The sequence below is a fragment of the Xiphophorus maculatus genome, chromosome 16 (genome assembly GCF_002775205.1).
Source record: "Xiphophorus maculatus strain JP 163 A chromosome 16, X_maculatus-5.0-male, whole genome shotgun sequence".
In the NCBI taxonomy this organism is placed as follows: domain Eukaryota; kingdom Metazoa; phylum Chordata; class Actinopteri; order Cyprinodontiformes; family Poeciliidae; genus Xiphophorus; species Xiphophorus maculatus.
The window spans coordinates 7403224-7426141 of NC_036458.1; the positions used below are offsets into that span (position 1 = coordinate 7403224).

A 22918-nucleotide genomic window follows, 5' to 3' on the forward strand; every position below is an offset into this window, starting at 1 on the left:
TGCTTATGTTTTTTAATACATTTGTAATTTTTCTCACTGTCATTTTTGGGTATTGCGTAGGAAAAATAAAATTATGTATGTTGAAGAAGTGTTGTGAAGGTGTGAAACAAATGGTCCTAAATTTACTACATACTGTTTCAGGACAAAAATGCATTATCTGAGAAGGAGTAAAATGAAAAACTTTTGAACTTTTTGAACTTTTCAGATATGTTAACATGCTTCCTTCTGGGTGATATTAGTTTAGCAAAATGTCTCAAAAATGAATCAATAGATGAATGAATAAATGGAAACCTTCAGAAAATAGATTTTTGATATTTCTACAAAGCTGGTAGTTACCAATTACACTGTGAAAGTACATACAGTTAATTCACATTACTGTTTAAGTGATGAACTTGTTGAATGATCCTCTAAGGATCAAGGTAGGGCAAGCAGTGTCACATCCCATTCCTGGCAGGTCTCAGGAATGTCCAGTCCTTGACACTTGTCCAATCTAAAGCTATCGCAACCTCTCCCCTCCAGCTTCACGCTCACTAATCTCTCCTGACACCTTACAAAGTCCCGATAGGGAATCAGTCTACCCTGAAAACAATCCGGCACTCCTCCCTCGTCACCCCAAATCGGCACCAGCATGCCTCGCTGTCTGTCTGTCTTCCTTAGATTTCACTTTGTCCTCCTCCTCCACCATCCCCATTACCTCCCTCTATAGCCCACTCTTTCTCTCACATTTCCATCTGTCTTTGTCAAACTATATTCTGCTCCTCGCCAATCTTTCCTCCCTCTGTATATTCTCCTCCATCCTCACTTTCTCACTGGGTATATCTTGCCTCTGTCGGTGGGAATCTGTTAAAAGACACTGTGATTGCCAACTGAGGAATAGCCTGCTTTCACTTAGGGACTCATTTCCATTCAAAAACGGAGGATTTTTTGTTGTTGTTTTTTTTTTAACTCCACCACTTGCTGTTGCTATAGTTGGAAGGTCATTATCTCCAAGTGCACCTTTATTTCCACAAGCAGGAAAGCTCCAGGAATAATTTTGGGTTGGATAAACAGAAACATCTCTCCCCTGATGCCCCTCACCCTAAATATACTTCCCTCCTTTGAGGCAAGAGATAGACGAGGGATCTGGAGATAGGATCTTTTTTTATTATTATTGTTTGCTCTGTGAGTCCATTATTAAGATGCTGTGCTTTCACAGAACAAGAAAACACAATTTTCCAGTCATAATATTTGATTTAGCTAGTTAGTCTCGCACAGTGAATGAGATCCTTTGAAAATCATTTTCCCTAATTAGTGTATTTGGGATTCAAGAACTCTCTTGAGACGAGTCACTCAAAAAAAATCCCATTTATTATTTAAATGTATTCAACAGTTCCAAAAGATAAGATAAACAAGTCATAGATTTCAATTACAAGCTGTTTGTTCTTGTCTCCGCATCTATAGAGGCTCCACCCTACAGAGCACAATCTCATTGGCTGCCGAGTTAAATATCTGCCATTGGTTGTTGCACAGAATACTGCAACTCTGGAAAAGAAAAATGAAGTAGTTGTGGCGCAGCACATGCTAAAAGGCAAACACGCACTGATATGCACATGTACTCCCTTCATACACACACATGAACACCCCCTCAGGCGTGCAGTCATGAGAGGCAAATTCACCCATCCAATCAGTTTCATCCTCACGCAAGCTGTCAGGCCACTATGTTGAACAGATCTTACCATAATGCTTTTATGTCAGTGTATATGCTGCAAATGAATGGATGACATCCAGCGAAAAACACTGAAACAGAAAAATTACGCACTCACTGTTACACTGCTCCAGCGCCTTCTTTACCACCCCATCTGGTGGACTCTTCCTTCTGCCCTCTGCATCAAAAGCCATTTATTTTTTTCTTCTTTCTTTTTTTGTTGCTGCCTAAGAAAGCTTAGAGATCAGCATGGCACAGAAGAGGAAGGGATCAGTGCTATGCGACCCCTGAATCTTAAGATTTAACTTCTTCACATGGCTTGTTGTGCCAATTGGAGCATCAACACGAAGCCAGAACAATGAAAGGATTATTTAAAGTCTGCTTTAATCCAAAGAGAAGCAGGACATTGTGTGACAGTGCAAGAAACAGTGTGAGGGGGCATTATCTATACGAGATGTTACCTTTTCCATATATATTGGAAGTGCAGAATGTATAATTATTCTCCACATGAATAAAATATACAGTAGATACCTTGTAATACCCAATGATGAAGGAAAAACACCCACTGCAATAAAATACTTAAAGTCTTCATTTAAATATTTCTTTTTCCAGCTGTTAGATCTCTTATATGCATCACAAATAACATCTCTCATTCAAACATGATATCTTCACATGGGACAAATATATTCCTTTTTTTTTTTCTAAATCTCTTTTGTGCAGAATAGTATGCATATCAACAAAATAAAAACACAATCTAGGTTAATTTGCACGGAACAACACTACAAGTTCCAGTCAGTCCAGTCCTCTGAAGGGACAGCTGACTGCTGCCGCTGTGGAGTAAAGAGGTGAAATCATCCACTTTTGCAGGGTTGTCGTTTCTGTTGATATCTCTGTGCAATGGAGCAGGGCTAAAGAGGAGAGACACTGTAAGTGAGGAGCTTCTGACACATCGGTAATGTGGCAAGGGGTGCGGAAAACCAGCCCATCTAACATCCCACTCCTCCCACGCCACCTGCTAGCTGGTCTCAGTGTGTCCTCGGGGAGCTTTCCATCCCGATTTGGCCGCGGGAGCCTGGATGTCTTGGCTGATGGATATGAAGCAGAGGTGACTGCGATGATGGAGAGAATTAGGAAAACTAGAAAGCATTCTGGCTTTTTTTAACACACACAAAGCCTCCCCCCTTTTACCCCCGTTTTGTCATGAAACTCTCTGAGTATCTTCCGTTTTGACAGTCTCTGTGTCTGTTTGTTCTCAGTCTGCATAGAGGATGAAGCCAGAGAAGGTGCTGTACTTATTGTTGTTGCCGCCGTGGGCTTTGCCTCCGTCTAGTTTGATGTACACCTCATCGCCAGCGTCCAGATGGAGGATGACACTGTTTGAGGCGTAGTCATAGTTCTGGTCAGCGTCTTGGGCAATGGCACTGGCACGAACCTGCAGGAATGGGGGGGAATATGAAGAGAAATGGATAGTCTTGTTAGTTACACCATATGTACATATATAGTTCATTTCACACAGCATATGTTCGGAATCAGTTGTCAGTCTATCTTCCTTTTCAGACAGCTAGATACTAAATTTGGAGTTAATCTCAATTTTAAAACTGAACCACAACACCTGGCTTAGACAGGACATTCTTGTGCAAGATAGAGGGATATATAGATGGATGGAAAGATTTAAACTTTTATATCCATATAATTTTTGCCCTCTTGTTTATTGAAAAATACGAAAATATGTAATTAGAGTAGAGCCACGGTGATACATCCAAATTAGAGGCTAGTGCAAATACACACACAGTTAAATTAAGTGGACATGGAGGATTGGAGGATCATGTATAATTGTTACGTTGAGGGTGCCAGAATGATATAAACGTGTAACAACATTCTGCAGTTTGAATGAAAAAAGATGACCAAATAATATTTTACAACAAAAGCCTGTTGTTTTTTGCAGTTTAATTATCCTGAGTTTGATATACTAAAAACAGAAGAGGCTTTAGGGAAATATCAAAGTTAACATGCTTCCCTAAAATAAATTCAAAGTTCTACGCTCAAGAAAATGAGCATTGGGTTAATACAAACAATGTCATATCTTATTTAGAATTTGTATATTGTAGCTAAATTAACTTGCAAAATACTTTGCATAAAAATTCACCCCCTATTCTTACACATTTTATCGCATTACACTATAAACTTTAGTGTATTGTATCAGGATTTGTTGTAATAAGCTAAGGCAAAGAAGACTGTGAAATTTAAGAAGGATGCATATTTTTAAAAATATTTTCACAAATGAAAATATGAAAAACATGTTTTAAAACAACCTTCTTTTTGTAATTGCAGCTCCAAATCTTTGTTGTATTGACTGATTTCATTTAGGATGGGGTGTATGTAAATGAAAATGCACACCACACTTTTCAGATATTGTTAAATTTGAAAATAAGTGCTGATTTTTCTGCCATTTAACAATTATGCATGACTTTGTTTTGTTCCACGACATGAAGCATCGATAAAACACCTGCATTTTATTCTCATTGATTAAATGTAAAATAGTTCCTTTGGTGTGAATAATTTTGCAAGGCATAACCACGTAAAAGCAGGAACTCTTTAAATGGGATAAATAATATCTTGAATAATTAATACTTTGTTTTATTTTGTCCTTACATTCTAAAATTTAAATCACAAGTTTTACTGATATGCTTAGAAACATGTTGTACCTTTAAAAACATTCCGTATATTAGCCACAAATTTGAACTTGCACCATGTGGTAAACATAAATAAAATTTTGAACATTCAAATTAATATTTTACAAGAAAACAAAGTTGGGAAATTTTAAAATTTAGTTATTAGACTTGTTTTCCTGTTGGTGCTTTATTTGGACATTTGTTGTGGATTTGCAGTTTTTCAATAAAATAAAGTGTAAATTGAATTAGAAGCTTAGAAAAATAAATACATTAATAATAGCTTTAAAGTTTTCTCATTTGCTGTACATGAATGTAATTTCAGAAACCATGTTTAAACAAGTTTTATGCATGATCATTTACAAATTAAAGGAAACCAGTTTATATCAGGCAGAGACCACATACAACAATATTTTAGTGACTGTTAAAATAAACCTAGAAGACAGTAAATATTCAGTTTCTTATGGTACAAAATAAATGTATTATTCTTTCAGCTAATTCCAAAAGTAATCAAATAACTGGGCCTAAAAGTGTGACAAAAATAAGCAAAGCTCTATATTTGGTGCCTCTTGAAAAGTTTTAAAGTGTGAAGTTAAAAGAATTACTGGACAGAGCTGACATTTGACCCACAGGACCTACAAGAGGGACAGTCAAACCTCAGGCCTTTCTGTCAAGCAGATTTATGGTTTCAATTGAGCCAGTGGTCTTTCATAAAGAAAAGAAAAAAACAAGGAGAGAAAAAGTACTAAGGTTTCACCTTGGAACAAAAGGTCCATAGAACAAAAAGTCTCAGAAGCTCCACAGCACAGCACACTCACAAGGTTTTACGATAGAAATCACTCAAAAGTACAAAAAAAGGCAAACTATCAACAACAGGAGATCTCTTTTAAGATGAGTAGGAGTGTTTGGTAACAACTGACAAGACCCATGGGACTGATCTGCCTAATAAATAAGTAAAAGAGAAGTATTTTTCCATCTGTGTTTGCTCACAGAGTGTATTTCTGTGACAATGAATATGTGAGTCTGACTTCAGGGCATTCGCTGCAGCTTCCCAGTATCCTGTCCTGGGTAATTAAGAGCTCAACTACAAACACTCAGTGTCTCTCTTGAGAGGAAGTTTCAGTGCCACGCAAGTTCGAAAACATCAGCTTATTTTTCACACATGTTCGTGTGTATAAGTGATACAAATGAAAACTATTGGTAGAATTTAGAAATGACAGCTGCTGCATGAGGATTTTATATTAGGCTGGAGTGTCAGAGGTAACATACAGCATTATTCTCTATCTTAGAACTGCTATGGGACAGAAAACACAGGTTAGAATGCAGTTCTGTTACCGCCTTCTTTTTAAAATTATAGAACTTAAAATCTGATTTAGCTCATATACAAGTGCTTTTGAACAAAGCGTTTGTAATCTTGCAAATAAACTTTAAATTGAGTTGAACTTAAACCAAAAAGATCGTCACAGAATTCAAATTTTCTGTAGTTGTTTGTGCCCATTAGAGGAAAACACATTCTGTGCCTTACTTTAATCCTCTTGGACAATGGAGATGTTTGCTAAAGGACAGATATAGATAATCAATTACATTCTGCAGTGCAACAGTGCCACTTGATCTCAGTCCAGCTTAATATCAATATATAATGAAAACCAGACTGAAGGCAATAAACTTCTGGAACAAGTAAGATGTGGATGTGCTTACAGTGCAGACCTGGCAGAGTTAATGCCTGTGCTTCACGAACTATCAAAATAAAGACATTTAGAGCTTCATTAAACTTCATTTCACACTGAAAGTGATTTTTGTCACTTTGGCTGTTTTTGATGACGGTAGAAGAGAGAGATACATCTGCTTGTTTCTGTGTTACTCTATATTAATTTACCTATATCTAATTGTGCAGTACAACAGAGTCCACCCTTAAACCAGAGTTCTGACATGAACTAGAGATTCTGTATGCTACCTTTGTTTATGTCTTTATCTTATTGTGTCTGTGGTCATTACACTTCTGCTCCAAAAGAACTTTCCTCAGAGGACTATAAAGTATATCTTATCTTGTTTGCAAGATTTCAGGTAATGACAGCTCACATTTAGCAAGAGCTTGTTCAATTCAGTTCAAATAATTTAACTAATTGAGTTCATGTTAAAATTAAAGCAAAATTCATTTATGTTCATACATTATCACCTACACCTTTAAAACTTTTATGTGTTAAGTAACTATTGTTCATTCATAAATTTCCTAAAGCAAAGTCCGTAATAATTTTCAAATTATGACCTTAGTATTTTGATTACATCATTGTCTATTCACAAGCTGCTCTTGTCAGAAAATTTGCATCCTTTCAATTTTCTGCGGTTTTCTTTGCATAAATGATATTACAATGAGGCCAAACTCATGTAGATGCTGGTCTCCCTGATATATTTTTGTGTTTTAGTTACATAAAGTAGAAGATTAAATAATATGTGATGCTGATCATGGATCTGTCAGGTTGCTGCAATATATATTTTTTCTTGTTCCAGTTTAGCTGCTGTTTTTATGTTCTTCCCTCTCGTGATCAAGCACCATTTGATTCAGTTTAATTCAAGTCAGTTTATTACAAAACACAACAAATGCCATCTCTGAGGACTTTTCAAGAAAGCCAGACTCAATTCATATTCAGTAATACAACTATAAAAATAATTCTGTACAGGATGAGCAATGAACATTAAAAAGATGAAAAAAAGAATTAAAGTCCACTGAAAAGAACTACACTTTAAAAAACTGTATGAAAGTCTGGACCCTGATAGATAGATAGATAGATAGATAGATAGATAGATAGATAGATAGATAGATAGATAGATAGATAGATAGATAGATAGATAGATAGATAGATAGATAGATAGATAGATAGATAGATAGATAGATAGATAGATAGATAGATAGATAGATAGATAGATAGATAGATAGATAGATAGATAGAGATTTTTTTAGCTAATTTATCTTGTAGTCTATTTCCTCTTTATTTTATTATTAAAAGTTTTAAAGTTAACCAGAGGGCTGCATGGTCGCTCATTTGGACAAATGTACCTTGCATCAAGAAGGTCTTAGGTTCAATTCTTAGCCAATGGTCTTTTCACAATAAGTTTAATAACATTCTCCCAGGCATGTGTGGGTTCTCTCCTCCCACAGTCACAAAAAAAAGGAAAAACAAAATTAACTATTTGGTTAAATCTGTTAGGTTACTCTAAGTTTCCCTTAGGTATATACAGTATGTGGGGCGTGGGTGTGTGTGTGTGTTTGCATGCCTGTTTGCCTTGTGTGATTCTGTGTTCCCCTGAGATGAACTGGCAACTTGTCCAGTGATCTCCTCTCTACCTCCTCTCTCTCCCAATGACCAGTGGAGATACGCCGTGTAAGGATAAGCTGGTATAGAAGATGGACGGACACTCTAACAGAAGACATTGTTCCTGTTTCCATAAAAACACAAAAATGTTTCAGATCCTTTTGTTGAGGATGAAAGAGAAAAGCCTCAATGGAGGAAACGGCTTAGCTCCACTGTTACACCAGAGCAGGAGGGAACTTCTTTTATTTCAGAAGTCCCTGCTGCACTTCTGTAACTTAGAAAAAACTTTCTAATAACCACATGACTGGTAAGCTAAGACACTGTAAGATTAAAAGCCAGCCCCCTCACTATGTGTGCAAAATACCGGGCACCATGTCCATTGTGTCTTTACTTTTTCCTTCAAATTATTTCTTTTAAAAGCTAATGTTGAATGCCTACATCTAATAACTCGATAGTCAAATTAAAAGTTGAGGAGAAGCATACATTAAACCAACAAATGTGTTCACCCAAAGCTCTCAACTTTAGATATTTTCTGTAAAAAAAAAAAAAAAAAGTTAATGTTTGTCAAAAATATTTCAAGCTTAGCTCAATCCCAAATAGAGCTCTGTTTAGAGTTGTCAGTCTAAGCTTATCATATAGAAATTTGCATCAATGTTCTCCAAAGGCCTTAGCTCTACTCATGAACCCGTTCATGCACAACACTGATTTTCACAATTTCCACTTGCTGCCTGCGTTACATCTCAGGGTTGTTATACAGCTACTAACTAAGAGAGCTGCAACATTTGCTACTAAATGGAGTAGAATTGAATAAAAACATCATTATTTTCTCCAGAGAGGAAAAAAAAGTAAAGCATTGTGCATCATTCGATGTAGTCAGTGGGTAAACAAGCCTATTAGTCATGTTGTCCAGTAAGGCAAAGTTGAGATCAATAGTTTCCATGCATCTGAAAGTTTGGTTTTTTGAAGCTCATTATTGGGAATTCTGGTGTCCACTTTGGCTTTTCTGGGGTGAGATTGCAAAGTTCCTCAAATGGGTTTGGTCAAAAGCAACTGGATCAGCTGAGGTCATGGAGGATTCCTAATAATGAGTTGGCCTGCTTAAGAAGTTAAAATAGCAATTGAATTGACAACTAAAAGTGATTTGTGTTAAATGAATAAATCCACAGTAGGTTCATCTTAAAGTAAGAAAATCAACCTGAAATCAATCCCATCTAGTTCTCTTTTTAATTGTGTTTTTGCTCAAATCTGTTTCTTTTCTACATATCCCTTCAGAAAGGTTTATCTAGGATACTAACATATTTCACTTTTGACCTTTCTTTGTCAATGCAAAGAGCTTTAAGCTAATCTTCTCCAGTTTTTTTTAACTCCAGCTAGAACATTAATATGTGCAGAGTATGTGCAGAGGCGTCAAAATACTTATTAAAATAGCAAACACAAAGATTTGCTTGCATGAACTCAACAGCCACTGGTTTGTTTAGTTGTCAAATAAGAACACACAGTTACTGCAGCCTTTTAAATTGGCACCAGCGTTAAAACAGTTGCCTTTAAAGTGGAAAAACCACAAGGGAGTCTGTTAACGCTCTTTTTCCTAAGGAACACAATGCAAAACTCACAGAGGCGGCTGCTGCAGGTCACAAATTCAAACTGTACTTGAACCATTACTTAAAAGAAAAAAGTTTCAAGGAGTGATACCATGTGTATCTAGCTCTGAATTTTTATCCTGGACAAATTAGGTCACAACCAAAAGTGTTTTGATAACACTTTATCTTCATGATCATATGAAACACTTAAATTGAATACACTGCGATCGCAGCCTAAGAGCTACTTCCATCATGAGACAAGGTGTTACAGGTAGGATTTTCAAACAAAACACAGTAGTTTCAAATGTACCACTTGCAGCTGTGCTTTTACACCTCTCTGCGTCTTGTGTTATCATCTTAGTTGCTCTTGATAATATTCCTTCTCCTGAGTTTCCGACAAAAGCCTTCTGACAAGTTATCTGACTCTTATTTCTCTGTGAGATTCAGAAAGTCTCAGCTGGTCTTTGCTTTACTTTCTGCTCACTGAGTTGAAGATGCGTCATCGCGGAGCGCGGCTGACACCTTTTCTGCATTTTAAACAGTTTCTCAACGAAGACAAACGCACATGAACAGAACAGCAGCCACATAAAGCCATGAGATCACTTTAGAGTTGGTAAGCCTTGGCCTCATCCAGAGTGCCCTCCCACACACTTTCAAGCTTGAATAGCTTTTTTTCTTTTTCTTGCTCAGAAAGGTTCCTAACTGTGTAAAAAGATCCAGAAGGACTTCAAGTAGTATCACCTTGATAAGAGCCAACCAAATTTTCTAAATGTTAGGATAAGGGATGGATTTTATAAGCTTTTTGAATATAAGCCATTTTAGACCCTCTTTATAAAAAGAAATTAAAAAAAGGATCTTTTGTTACTCTTTGAAAGGAGAAACGACATTTGCCCTTTTTTGAAATCAAATATTTAATGACATTTAAAGGAATGTTTGACATCTGCTCATTTTGGGTCTTTGTTGAGCAAGTTATGGAAATTGCAGGGACATTTTTTTTCCTGACCTTCCTCTTAATAAACTCTGCAAAGTTCACATTTACAAGAAAGCCTTCAGGCTTAGTTGTATATTGAACCTTAACAGTCGCGACAAAACTGTGATGGAGACACTGCAGGGTTCTCAGACTCCTCCAGATCAGGTTCTGGACAGCAAGCGGAGGTGTCACTTTAAAAACCCGAACTGTGCGAGTCTTGGAAAAGGTTGTGAGATGCCGGAGTCATATATAGAAAATAGTCATTTTATTTTATTGTTTATCCACATGATTAAATCTAGCACAGTTCATATCGATGTGCAAACAACGCCTCGCACTGTGACTCTCAGACGCAGGCGTCCGGTGCATATTAATATGATACGACATGCCACAAGCGTGCAAAGTCAACACCATCTTATTAGAAGGTTAGTGCTGTGGGAGAGGCAGCTGATGATGGCTCTGGAGGATTTGTCAGCTGGGATTTTTAATGAAATTTTTTCAAAATATTTGCTTTGCAGGTAGGCGCACAGGAGCCGGCTACCTCTGGCAATGTCACACCTGTGTCACATATCTGAGAAATTCTCTTCATTAGGGTTTTAAAGAGATACATTTGGGGGGCGGGGGGTTGTTTGTTTTTTTAGGGATTATTTATTTTTGTTGTGTGTGGAAAAGAATAATTCAGAACAAGCAAAAAAACTAAAACCTCAGTAAACGTGAAATCAAATAAAATCCAAGCTCTTCCACGACAGTATTTCTGTTTTATTTTGGTTGTTTTGCTCTAATGGTTTTCACGCCCATCTGAGGCTAACTGCTGCAGCCCCCTCCCTCCTTTTGCTTTTAGTGACACACATGCATGAATAAAGACTCTATTTTTGAAATAATGATGAAGAGAGCCTCTTCTCAGAGCTTTTATTTTCTTTGTGTGTTTTTGTTTTTCTCCACGCCGTGCGGAGAACTTGTTAGGGATACGAGCCCTGGGTTCATATGCAGGCAGTGTGGCCGATATGTAGCCTGTGATGAGCAGGACAAACAGCCGACTGGCACTGCATGACCTTGACACAGAATATGTAGAGGAACTTTGACAGGACAAACAAAGCGTGAGGCCGCAAGCGCCTGCCTCAGCGATGGCAAATGAGGTGTCAGCGATGTTGTCTTCCTTGTGGCTGCTCGTGCGTGTTTGCATCCGTCACATCGTCAGCCTGATGGCTTTGATTGAATAATATTCCGTCTACGGACCGCAAATTCAAGGCTGTGCTTTGGATTATTAGTTAATGCACGCCTGTAGCGGGAAACTGCGGATTCGCTAAACTTCCTCTAACTTGTGCAATCTAAATGTGAACGTGGCAGTTGCGGAAATTAAGGCACTCATGCGAGCAATATGTGCCACGCAAGAATTCATGTCACTCAGGCTCAGTCTTAAAAGACTCTGCGCTCAGTAAGTGTAGCATTTCACAAAGCATTAATTCTATATCTCATGAAAATCATCATAATTTAATGTTTGATTTGTTGTTTGAGAAGTCTAAAACGTCTCAACGGGGCAGTTATCTTACAAAAAGGCTTTGTCTCAGTGACAAGGACATGTCTTGTGGCTTTCCTGATGGGGGATTTGTTGACTTGGTGTTGAGCCTCCATTTTGGATCAACGAGTCTATTGGTCCTTCTTAAATCAAAGTGTGCTGCCGTCTAATTGTGTTTGAACATTCCAGCCGTGAACCGCATGCCTAATAGCAGCTTAGATGGCTTTGCCTTTGCTTCTGAGCCCCGATCCAACATTTCCCAGCCTCAGACGTAAAAAACGTGCATAGTAACAAGGATAAAACCCGGAGACAGGCTACACATTCATCAGCATTTTTCCCTCTTCCTTTTCTTGTTTTACACAAATACACCGGGGGTGCAATTTCACTAAAATAATGAGACCGGGTAGCTATGATGATGTGCAAGAGAATGGTCGTTTCACAAAGCACCATGTGTTACAGGTTCATTTGCTGGAGGATACCTAAGTGAAAACATGATAAGAAAAATGAAATGGTAACAGGAGATTTGCCATCTGTCAGACGGGAGTAAAAAAAAAAAAATCTCTTGAATTAATTCCACCAGCTGTTCGCCTCGTACCTGCATATGCAGCCTACTTTAAAACAAATCAGCATTGCTGCGCAAATCTCTCTCTCCCTCCTGATAAACTTGCTTAAAGTGATTCTAATACTACGCCTGGTGCAATATTTCATCAGTTTATTGCATACATCGTGAACGCTTGCACCTAGGTTCCGACAAACAGACAGAATATGAGCATCACAAGGCAGTAATGGGAACGGACAGCTCTGCTGAGAGAAAACAGGGCTGGATAAAAGGGCATCAACTCTGACCTACAATCCAGCCCCTCTTTTCTTTCCCGTGCCTGACTCATCCCACTCAGTTAATTACTAAGGCTTTCTGCCACCAACACCAAAACCTTGATCACTCCTCACTGAACTGTCTGAGCTGACTCCTCGACCCAAGGCCCATTTTTACAGTTTAGTTTCTTGAAAGCCTCGAGGCACACCGATCATAAAAATAGGACTATTTGAGAATGAGGGTTTCTGTATTGGATTGAAGGGGGATCCTGCCAGGTTGCTTATGATGTATGTTTTTCATATAGCGGCCAATACTCTCTGGGCAGTTTCAGCTGTTTTAAATTTGAGGAGGGCAATAGGTGTTAAGCACTTTGAGTTATGCTGCAGACAGCGAAGCCATTTTAGGTCATTGACTTGCAGCCTTCCCGTTAAGAGGGAGAGGATAATTGCGGGTATCAGTGAAGCCTGAATTCAGGGGACATCTAAATGTCAGGGGCGTGGGGAGAAACAGAGAGCGATATGTTTGCATAAGAGGTTCAGGGGCACTTGTCGATCTCCCATATGGCCCTCATTATAATGAAGAAGCTTTGTGAGTCAACATCACTGCATCCTTGAGTCAGCCAGTCACAGGAGACGAGCCTATTTTGGTTTGTATGTTTTGGCTCGCTCTGTACACGAGACAATACACATTAGCATTATATCACGAGCTTCCTATTCACATAAACGATTGCATGGGGAGTCTGTGTGCTGTCAAGGTGTGAAGACTCTTAATTTAAAAGATGTACAGGTGCATCTTTTTACATTAGAGCACCTCTGAAAAATTCAAATTCATAAAGTGAACCTGAGATATTACAGATTGTAGACAGTTTTGCTATTTTTTTCTTTCCTGATCTTATTTAAAGCTAAATAAATTATATTGTATAAGATGAAATAAAAAGAAAGACTGTCAGAACAAAAATATGTTATGTAAAATATGTTTTATAGACTGCAATGGTGCAGCCTATAAACAAGCAGGTTGTCAACAGAGTGAGGTGTATTACTCAAAAGTTGAGTGAAAGGACAAAGTGTGCTAAAAATGGTTCTGAAATAACAGTGAAATCCATAGCTTTGTTGTGAAACAAATACCAGTCTAAGGTCTGGGAGAGAGTCACAGACTCTCTGTTGTAGGAGGCAGATGGAGACGGTTTTCAAGAGCCACAACACAGACGTATCCAGGACAGGGGCTTTCAGACAGTGTGTGAAGTCATCTTATGAATGAAAAAGAACACAGTCTACTTAAAGTAAATTCAAGCTCACAGATTTTGGAGGGAGACTGGATAAGCACAGAATCCAAACCGCTTGAGAACCATAGTGAAGTTTCCACAAGTGGTGGGGATTTGGGAATCCGTTTCATCTGCTGGTGTTGGTCCAGTGGGTTTTATCAGACAGTTCAGCTTTCTACCAGGAAATTACAGAATATTTCATACTTCTTTCTGCTACCGAGCTTTATGGAGATACTGATTTCATTTTTGAGCCCCTGCACATGCTGCCAAAGGTATCATTAATGACCATAATATTATGGTGCTTGATTGGCCTTCAACCTGTCCTGACATTAACTCCAGAAAGAATATATGGAATAGTTTCTTGGGTAAGATGAGACACACCAGACCCAACAATGCAGATGAGCTGAAGGCCACTATTATAACAACCTGGATTTTGTTAAGAACCAACCAGAGCCATAGATCAATTATTCATATGCCACACTGTATTGAGGGTGTAATTTGTGCAAAATAAGCTCCAACCTAGTGAATTTATTGAGACACAACTTTGCAGTATGTGAACATTTTAAGAAGAAATTGAAATATAACAGAAAAAATCTTGGGCAGTTCTGAAACATTAAATCTTCTCCAAGAATGATAGATTTTCTTCAGCATGCTTCCAGATGACAGCTCGATGTCATCTTGACATTTCCAATCTGTGTGGTATTTTCTAACAACGTTGGCCAATCTTCATTTAATAGCTCTCGCACCTAATTAGGCCAGCTCTAATGTTCCACTCGGCAGAGTGTCAAATCCAATGTCCAATTACACAGAAGATCAAGGCCAAAGGTCCGCCTCCGCTACGTCTCAAGCTGATTATAGAAGAAGTGCCATGATATGCACACATCGTGGAAAGAAGCAGGTCTCTCAGAGGAAGGAAAGAAAAGTATGTACTCTCACACATACACTTGCACATAAGGGGATCAATACCACAAGCAAAAAGGCTGAGGGACTAAGGGCGGCTTTCTCAAACCCCGCTTGTCTCTTTCAGACAGAGTGCCTCTGTTACACCAAGCAAACACACAAAGGCTCCTCAGTGCACAACGAAGAATCGCAGGTCCAAACATTACCAGAATGCTAAAATCAATCAAGCCAAATCAAGTGTTGCGGTAGTGTGGATACTTTGAGTTTGAAAAGTAAAGACAAACTGTCTTTTGTCATGTTAATAGGTTTACTGACATCTCTTTTTATTATTAACATCCTTCTGACACTCAACACAGCAGACCCAATCCAGATGGCTCAGCTCCCGTGTTTAATGTTGGAATTGTGACCAGATGCTAAACACTGTGCGTGGGTTTCACCTGGATATGCAACAACAGGATAAACAATCTGTGTTCATGTGTATCAGAGCTGAAGACCTCCCGGAGGCGCCTTTACGAGTGGAGATGGTCTGCGACGAATGGTTTGACAAGGAAATGACATGTGACTGTACTAAAAGCCAAGCAATGCTTAATGGTTTAAAGGGGAAGAAGAAAGTTCTTCTTAAAAGCAAAGTTTGAGGGAAGACAGCATACTTTAACTGATTCTGCTACACAGCAATGCATCACTTGAGAACAATGAACAATACAAAAGGCGCTGCGTTTTTAGTAAATCGATTTTGAGGTGTCACAATCTACTCTCCCTGGCTCCCATTTTTGGAGCAAAACTTTTTTCTTTTTCTCTTTTTTTAAGATAAAAACTTCTAAAGAGGAGTGAGCATCTGTGGACCATAGAGGAGAGTTGGAGGGCACTACACTGCTGGGGTGGGTCGAGGCAATGGGCTAGAAGGGGGCGGCAAAGCATGAGGGTGTGTGTTGGAGTTTGTGTGTAGGTATAAGGAGGAGACTGCAGTGGTAATTGCAAGGGAAGAGACATGTGCACGAAGGACGTTGAAGCTTATTAAAGGAGGAGACAGAGTGATTATTCACTATGGTTCTCTTGAGAGACTGACGCTGAAGTCATTGCTTTTAATTAACTTTGAAACGGTTTTGCGGATTAATAACAATATTAAGAAGGGAACTGAGAGGAGAGGCGCAAACACATCCTGGATCTGGTTCAAGCTTTTTAATTACAATTAAATCGACACGATGGCACAATAGCACAATAACCGTGTCTTTTCTGCCCTCTTTTCTTATCCACTCCTCTTAAAATTTGTCTTCATTGTTACTGCCAAATCCCAGAGAATGTGGCCAAGACGCGCTACAGCAATGCATTGATTCATTAAGGCGAGCTTTAAGTTCTAGGCTTAGTCCAGAAGTACAAGCATTGAAGACAACAACAACAATACAAAAAAAGTGAATGAAGTGGGGTGAACTGCCATATTCAAGTTTGGCCCCAAAATTGCAAAAGTTCTGGGGAAATTGCTTGAATTGTTCTGTTGCACTGTACCAAGAGAACAGAGGCACAAGTAGAAGCTGTGAAGAAAGAAGGCGACCTATAAAAGTGGAAGAAGTACATGCTAAGGTGAAAACATCACTGCACAGGCCCTAAAACTTCCAACACTTGGCTGAATCCAAAAGATGATAAAATACTGGTATTGTTTGCAATTCCCCAGCCTCCTTCGTCCCCCCACTCACAGAACAGCTTTTTGCAGCTTTAATGAGCTGAGTAAAGCACAGAGCTTGTGCTCGACTTTCAGCACTTCATCAGTGATGAAGCATAAGTTGGACAAATATTTATAACCATTCACAGTCATTTACACAGAGTAATACTCAGGAGGCTCTTCCATTAAACCAGGCTCACCACTTAATAAAAAAGTGAGAGGACTGCTCACTAATGCATTAGCTGTGCATGCATGGGACAGAGGAGGACAGAGTCAGAGCAGCAGTTGCCACTTTGAAAACGTTACCCGGGTCTCAGGAGATGAACACTGTGCTGCTAACTTAAGTACCTCCACACCTTCCTCTTGAGAGTAGAATGAGGCAGGAACAGAAGGCGTTTTTATGGCCACATATGTTCTTTACCCCCTTCTATATATCAATGCTTTTACACTCACCCATAAACATTACTGTTGAGTAAGGCATTATACATAGAAGGTGATTGCTGTAACTCCAGTTTTATTTCTAACTGAGCATATAGTTGAGGGTAAAGGAATTAACCTTTGGCTCCTTTGGTGAAACTGAAGGTTCACGCTGATTTTAGCTCCACGTGTCATGGTCTTGGCTTGTGCAGAGTAAAATCACTGTAGGTTTATGTGTCAAATCTGTGTGTGTAATCCTTTGGAGCATCTTCCAAAAAGCATAGGCCCTTAAAAGGTTTTGTTTCAAAACCTGCTGTCTGGATTTGTCTTGTTTGTAACACGACTTATCTCAATTCTTTTTTTGACACTTTGTTTTTTCTCAGACAACAGATAACAGACATCTAAAATGATTAAGTAATTTGTTTTATTTATCAATTTATTAAATAATTCATGTGTCGCAAAAGATTGAATGCTGTGTGTCTCATCACATCAGTGCATCTCCGTGTGCATAATTCACTGTGATTTTATGTGACAAGAAACTAAGTGCATCTGAGCTTGTTAAGCATCAATTTGTATATTAAAAATGCATTTTGGGAAGGGCAATACAGTAAGACATCTTAATTTGTCATTTCTAATAACTTCATATCATGCTGGCCAAAAACTGTTAGAACTAAGTACTTATCTCCTTTAATATGTCTTTAATGAGGTTCATATGATTACATGGCTGCAGCAAATTACTGGTTGTCTTTATGTCCGTGATCTTCTATGGTTTCTAGTACTAATATAGAAATAGACTGATATGCGTTATGCGTGCTTTAAATATGCTTTCTCAATCGAAAAGTTAAAACAGCATGCATGCTACTGTCGAAAACGCGTGCTGGCGCCACTTTGAAGAGAAAAGATCTGACGGATAGCTGGAAGTTGTGAAGTGTACTGACAGGCGCGTTTGGAGAGGACCCTTCAGGGCGCACAATAATATTAGAAAACCAAGCATCAAAGAGGACAAGAATAAATCACATAAACGCATTTAACACGACTTTGGAAGTGGATGCGTGCAGGAGCCGTAACGCAGCGCATTCTGCTAAGCTTTCACACTGGATGTGGCGCATTATCTCCCCTTTCTGCTGCAGCGTTTACAAAAGTTCATTTGTCATAGGATTAACTGTGACTCCGCAAACTAATAATGGTAATAAAATAATAATAATAATTATTATTATTATTATTATGGCTGATTAATGTATCAACTAAAATAAAAGTAAATACAAGACGAGAGAAAATTATGTTTTGCGTTTGAAAGCTTAAAAATTGTGTCTCCATTCATTTCATTTTCATCCCCGCTCTGAAGCGATACAAATGGCAACTTGCCACAACTCCCGTTCAATTACACTAATTTTAGAAAAACGGACTGTGAAAGAGAGAGAGAGGAACAACGCGGATGTCCAAAAGGTAAAAGCATCAAGGGTTCACTTGCTCTGCGCGTTCAGCCGGTACCATCTTCTGGATCTGGACGCGCGTATATCTCGGGACGCATCACTTCAGGAAAAGACGCTTTGGAACCAGCCGTCACTTTTTTTCATCTCCCGGTGTGGATGTGCGCTACGGCTGTGCGCTTTTAACCGGACTACCGATGCCCCGTTTGTTTTCACAACGCTTCCCTTTTATTTGGGGGCTTTCTGATATCTTTTGGCAAAACATGGATCTTTAAGCAGGCGCGCTGCAGAGGGAGCGCCAAAGGAAAAGTCAAAAAGTCTTTTTAAAGTACTCACCTGACCGTTCTTGCAGAGGTCTGCCCACATGCTTGTGCCATCCCCTCCTCTCATCAGCACATGGTAGATGAAGAAGTATGTACCCGGTATGCTGCAGATGAACTTGCCCGAAATGCCATCGTAGTTGTTGCCAAGGTTGGTGACCACGTCGTCAAACTTTAGGATCTCATAACCTTCATGGGGGTTTTTAAGCCCGGCATAGAAGGCCACCCGGGGCACTGTGCTGTAGGTGGCTGTGCTGATAGCTCCATTACCCCCCAGACCCAAAATCCCAGTCCTTCCATGATCCCCTCTGTCACCTGGGGGCCCAGCTGGTCCTGGTGGCCCAGGTTCACCAGGCGGTCCGGGCGGTCCAGGTGGTCCAGGCGGTCCGGGCTTTCCTGGCCTGCCAGGCTTTCCCTGTGGGCCCTGCTGCAGGGTGGACGGTGGAAGAACATTGCTGTGGTCAGTCAGTGCCTCTGCCTCACCCTGCAGACCAGTGGAGCTGGTGCTGCTGGCCGGAGTGCCCTTGTTTAAGTAAGGGTCGCACACCATACGACAGGTGCCCAGCATCTCGTAGTGGCTGGCATCTGTACTCACGGAGCTGACAAGCACAGGGATGAGTACCACCAGCACCAAGACCAGCATAACCCCCACAGCAGCCGCCACCAGGGTCTTCCTCCCGATGCTGAGTCGGGGAAGGGGCTGCGCAGCCAGCGTGGGTCTCCCGGGGGCGGAAATGGTGACTGTTTAGTGTGGGGAGCCTGCCACCGAGGAAAGGGATCCGGAGATCCCAAGAAGAGTTGCAAGAGGAGCGGCGAGTGTGTGAGGGTGAGACAGAGACCCACATACACTTAATACAGCTCACTGCTCCACTCAGTCACACTCAAGTAGGCAAGCAGTCACTCAAACATAGAAAAAGACTTAAGGAAACCCAAGCATACACAGGGAGACATTCAGCGCGTACTTACAAACACAATGTGACTTGTGAGAAGAAGCAAGAAGTATGCAGAGCCCAGAGGAATGGAGTGAGAGACAGAGGGAGCGAGACAGAGGGAGGGAGAGGGAGAGAATAATGAGAGTGGGTGAGCATGAGAGATACAGAGCAGCCACTGTGAGTGTGTGTGTGTATGTGTGTGTGGTGAGTTTGTGGTGCCGTGTTCTCAGGCTTGGCTTTTTATACGGAAGCAGCTCCAGAGACCCCACACCCACCCTCTTGCTCCCCCATCGAGTGAAAGGTTGGTGCGGTTACGTCCCCTTTTTCTCTCCTGCTCTCTCGGACGAAGGACTCTCCAACATGCAGCCTCCTGAAGCACAGAGGAACCAACACAACGCCCCGGCCACCTTGCTGTCCCTCTTCACTTTTCTTTCTCCCTCCTTCCTCCACTTGTGATGTTATTTCTCACCCTCTTGCGTTGTCTTCTCTCTCATCAACATCCAGCCTCTAAAAATAAAGATGGAGCTGTGGAAAGACAATCCTTTCTCTCTCTTTTTTTTCTTTTACTGGAGGTGGACTCTAAAGATTTATGCATATATGTGCGGAGACACAACACTTAAATGTACTGTGCCAGAAAACGCTAGCAGCTTCTCAGTGGAATAATAGTGCTAATTGCAGAGCTAAATGCCAAGAACAAACTTATAACCCAGCAAACTCTTTGGTTAGACTGATAAATCTTGAATCACATTAAAAAGCATTTTAAAAAAATCCTGTGCACTGCAATGAGAAGTGCCGCTCCTGATTTTGTTTTGTTTTGTTTTTTTCTCTCTGTCGATAAGCATGTTTCTCCAACTGAATCTACCAAAATGATTTCTTATTGGTGTCTTTTTTGGAGCATTGATTTCATGTTTTTTTATCAAATCAGGGGCACTGTTTTGAAGGGGGGTGAAATCGATACAGAGCAATAATGTAATTTGTTTGACATTTTCATCCTTTGGTGCGATGAATGGTAAAGTAAGAAAGCAAATGACAAAGTGTGTAGATGGCAAACATTCATTATGGAGAGTTTGTTAAGTTTACAAGGGCTTAGGTGTTCTGTGGTTGTGGTCTAATACATTTGGAGAAGCAATATGGATGAACATAAGATGGATGGACGTAATATGTTATATGTATTGATGGTTGGGGGGAAAAAAATGATCACGATTGGAATGTGAAGCAATTTCATACAGTATCCATTCAAATGTTTGTCTTTATTCAGGTGCAGCCACAGTAGTATGTAACAGCAGCCTGATTCCCCCTAACAGAGTTTGTCTTTGTTTGCTTTATTTGTACTCACATAATTCAGATTATCAAATACAATTTCATATCAGGAAAAGATAAAGTAGAAAATGTAGTTTTCATAATATGCAATCTAATCATGGCCCTGTTGGAAAATGTAAACACAGCGCATGTTAAGGCATGAATTAGCTGAGATTAACTACATTCTACAGTGAGAGCCATTATTTGAGACTTATCCATGATGTCACAACAGAAACCAAAATCAACCTCTCTCTCTCTCTCTATCTATCTCTCTCTCTCTATCTATCTATCTCTCTCTCTCTCTCTCTCTATATATATATATATATATATATATATATATATATATATATATATATATATATATATATATATATATATATATATATATAAACTTCCACTAATTCACAAAAACTTTCCTTACTTGTGAAGTCAGCTTGCACGGTCATTGGTCTGTGAAAATCTGCCAGCTCTTGGTTTTCTCAGATAGTTGCCTATTTCTGGCTTGGGACAGTTTGTCCCTGAGCTGGACGGAGATCTTGTGATGGATTGAGATGGATCAATGAGCAGGATGGCAGATTTTTTTTTTATTATTATTATTTTTGTCACCACTACACATGACATATTGCCAGTTATTTTGCAGCATTTGCGAATCTTCATCATCATTAAACTTCAGCTGCACATTCAAAGAATCATCGGGTGGCTGTCTAATTTATCATCTTGCAGAGTTTGATTCTCAAATAACTGGCACACAGGTGTGACTGGGATGCATATTTTCCTGATTTGTTTTTACTCCTCATAACAGTCATCGAGTTTGTCTATATGAGGAAGCACACAGACCTAAATTGGTTTCGGGGGTTTGTTTAAGGGGGGTTTTATTTGTTCTTCACACCTGCCAGCAGTAACTGCTGGTCATATCGCCGAGATCCAAATATCTATGAACCACAGAGATCAAAGCACGTTGGAGAGGACAAACAGCGAGAGATTGTGATGAAACTGACATGAGGAATGGATATGAAAGCAATTGGAAAAAAGAGAAAATTGTACAAATGCGACGTTAAATGTTGCAACAGCTGATCTTTAGATCAGATAATGTGGTTTGTTTTGCATGAGAACATAAGTAGAGAAAAAGAGATTGTGAAAATCTAAGAAAGACATCTGCAATATCTGACATTTTCTTGCTGTGATATTCAGATCCAGAAGTTACACTTGGATTATGTTTATTCAGTAAATACGTTCAGGTTTTGACTGCAAACAGGTCCGTTGAGACCAAACAGGACAGCGCATTCATAGTATATACAAACTCTTTGTTTTGACTTTTGTTCTTGAGTCTGTTGATCATTTGTCAAAAAATATGATTTTTGTGAACTAGTTCAATATGTTTTTTCACTCATATCAAAAAGTGAAACTTGTATATCATATTATGTATTTATAGTGTGGAAAAAAGTGAAGTGTTTTTTTTCTGTAATTTCAATAATCATAGCTTAGAGGTAATAAAACTCAGTATTCAATATTCAGTGAATATTACATAGCAGCAATTAAAAAAACACTTTTTGATGTATAAATGTTAAGTTATAGCCATATCAGACCTGCATAATCAGAGGGAAGACTGTAGGCAGATGTCCAGAAAACAGTCACTGACACACTCCACAAAAGGTTCATTACTGAATAAGTTGATTGTTCAGACTGCTGTATACAGGCAGAAAGTTTAATGGAAGGAAAAAGTGTGGTTCAAAAAGGTGCACCAGCAACAGAGATGATGACAGCTATGAGAGGAGTTTAAACTGGAGCAGCCTTTTGGTTTAATCAGCGTATTAAGAGCCTCTGTACACAAATAACAGCTTTCCTTCCACTGTTGTCCTTTATTTAGCTCCGTCCTTCTCCACATCAACTCTGACCTGTTTCTTTTTTGTTACTGCCACTGCCATGCCATCACATCACTCTTCTATATATGTCAGATTTGTAGGGTGCACATCTGATTAATGTTGTTGTTTCCTAGGGAAATCTCATATATGGTTAAAATCTCTCTAAGATGAGCTGTTTCTGCCAACAACATTATGTTCTCTTTTTATAGATATACAGAGCCAGAGACACTGGCTGCAAAACCGTCTCTCTCCTGAAATAGCCATCGAAGGAGATGCTGCTGGTAGTCTACTCTGTTTTC

At 39.4% G+C, this 22918-nt stretch overlaps 1 protein-coding gene across 1 annotated transcript; it reads right to left on the bottom strand.

The window, feature by feature from the left end:
* Nucleotides 1-246: 246 nt before the first annotated feature.
* LOC102227234 (C1q-related factor-like) lies at nt 247-19585 on the bottom strand. Its single transcript, XM_005796703.3, has 2 exons — nt 18543-19585; nt 247-3116 (listed from the first exon to the last, which is right to left on the bottom strand). Exons 1-2 carry the CDS (start codon nt 19167-19169, stop codon nt 2937-2939), a joined length of 807 nt encoding a protein of 268 aa, XP_005796760.1. The 5' UTR covers nt 19170-19585; the 3' UTR covers nt 247-2936.
* Nucleotides 19586-22918: the final 3333 nt, after the last annotated feature.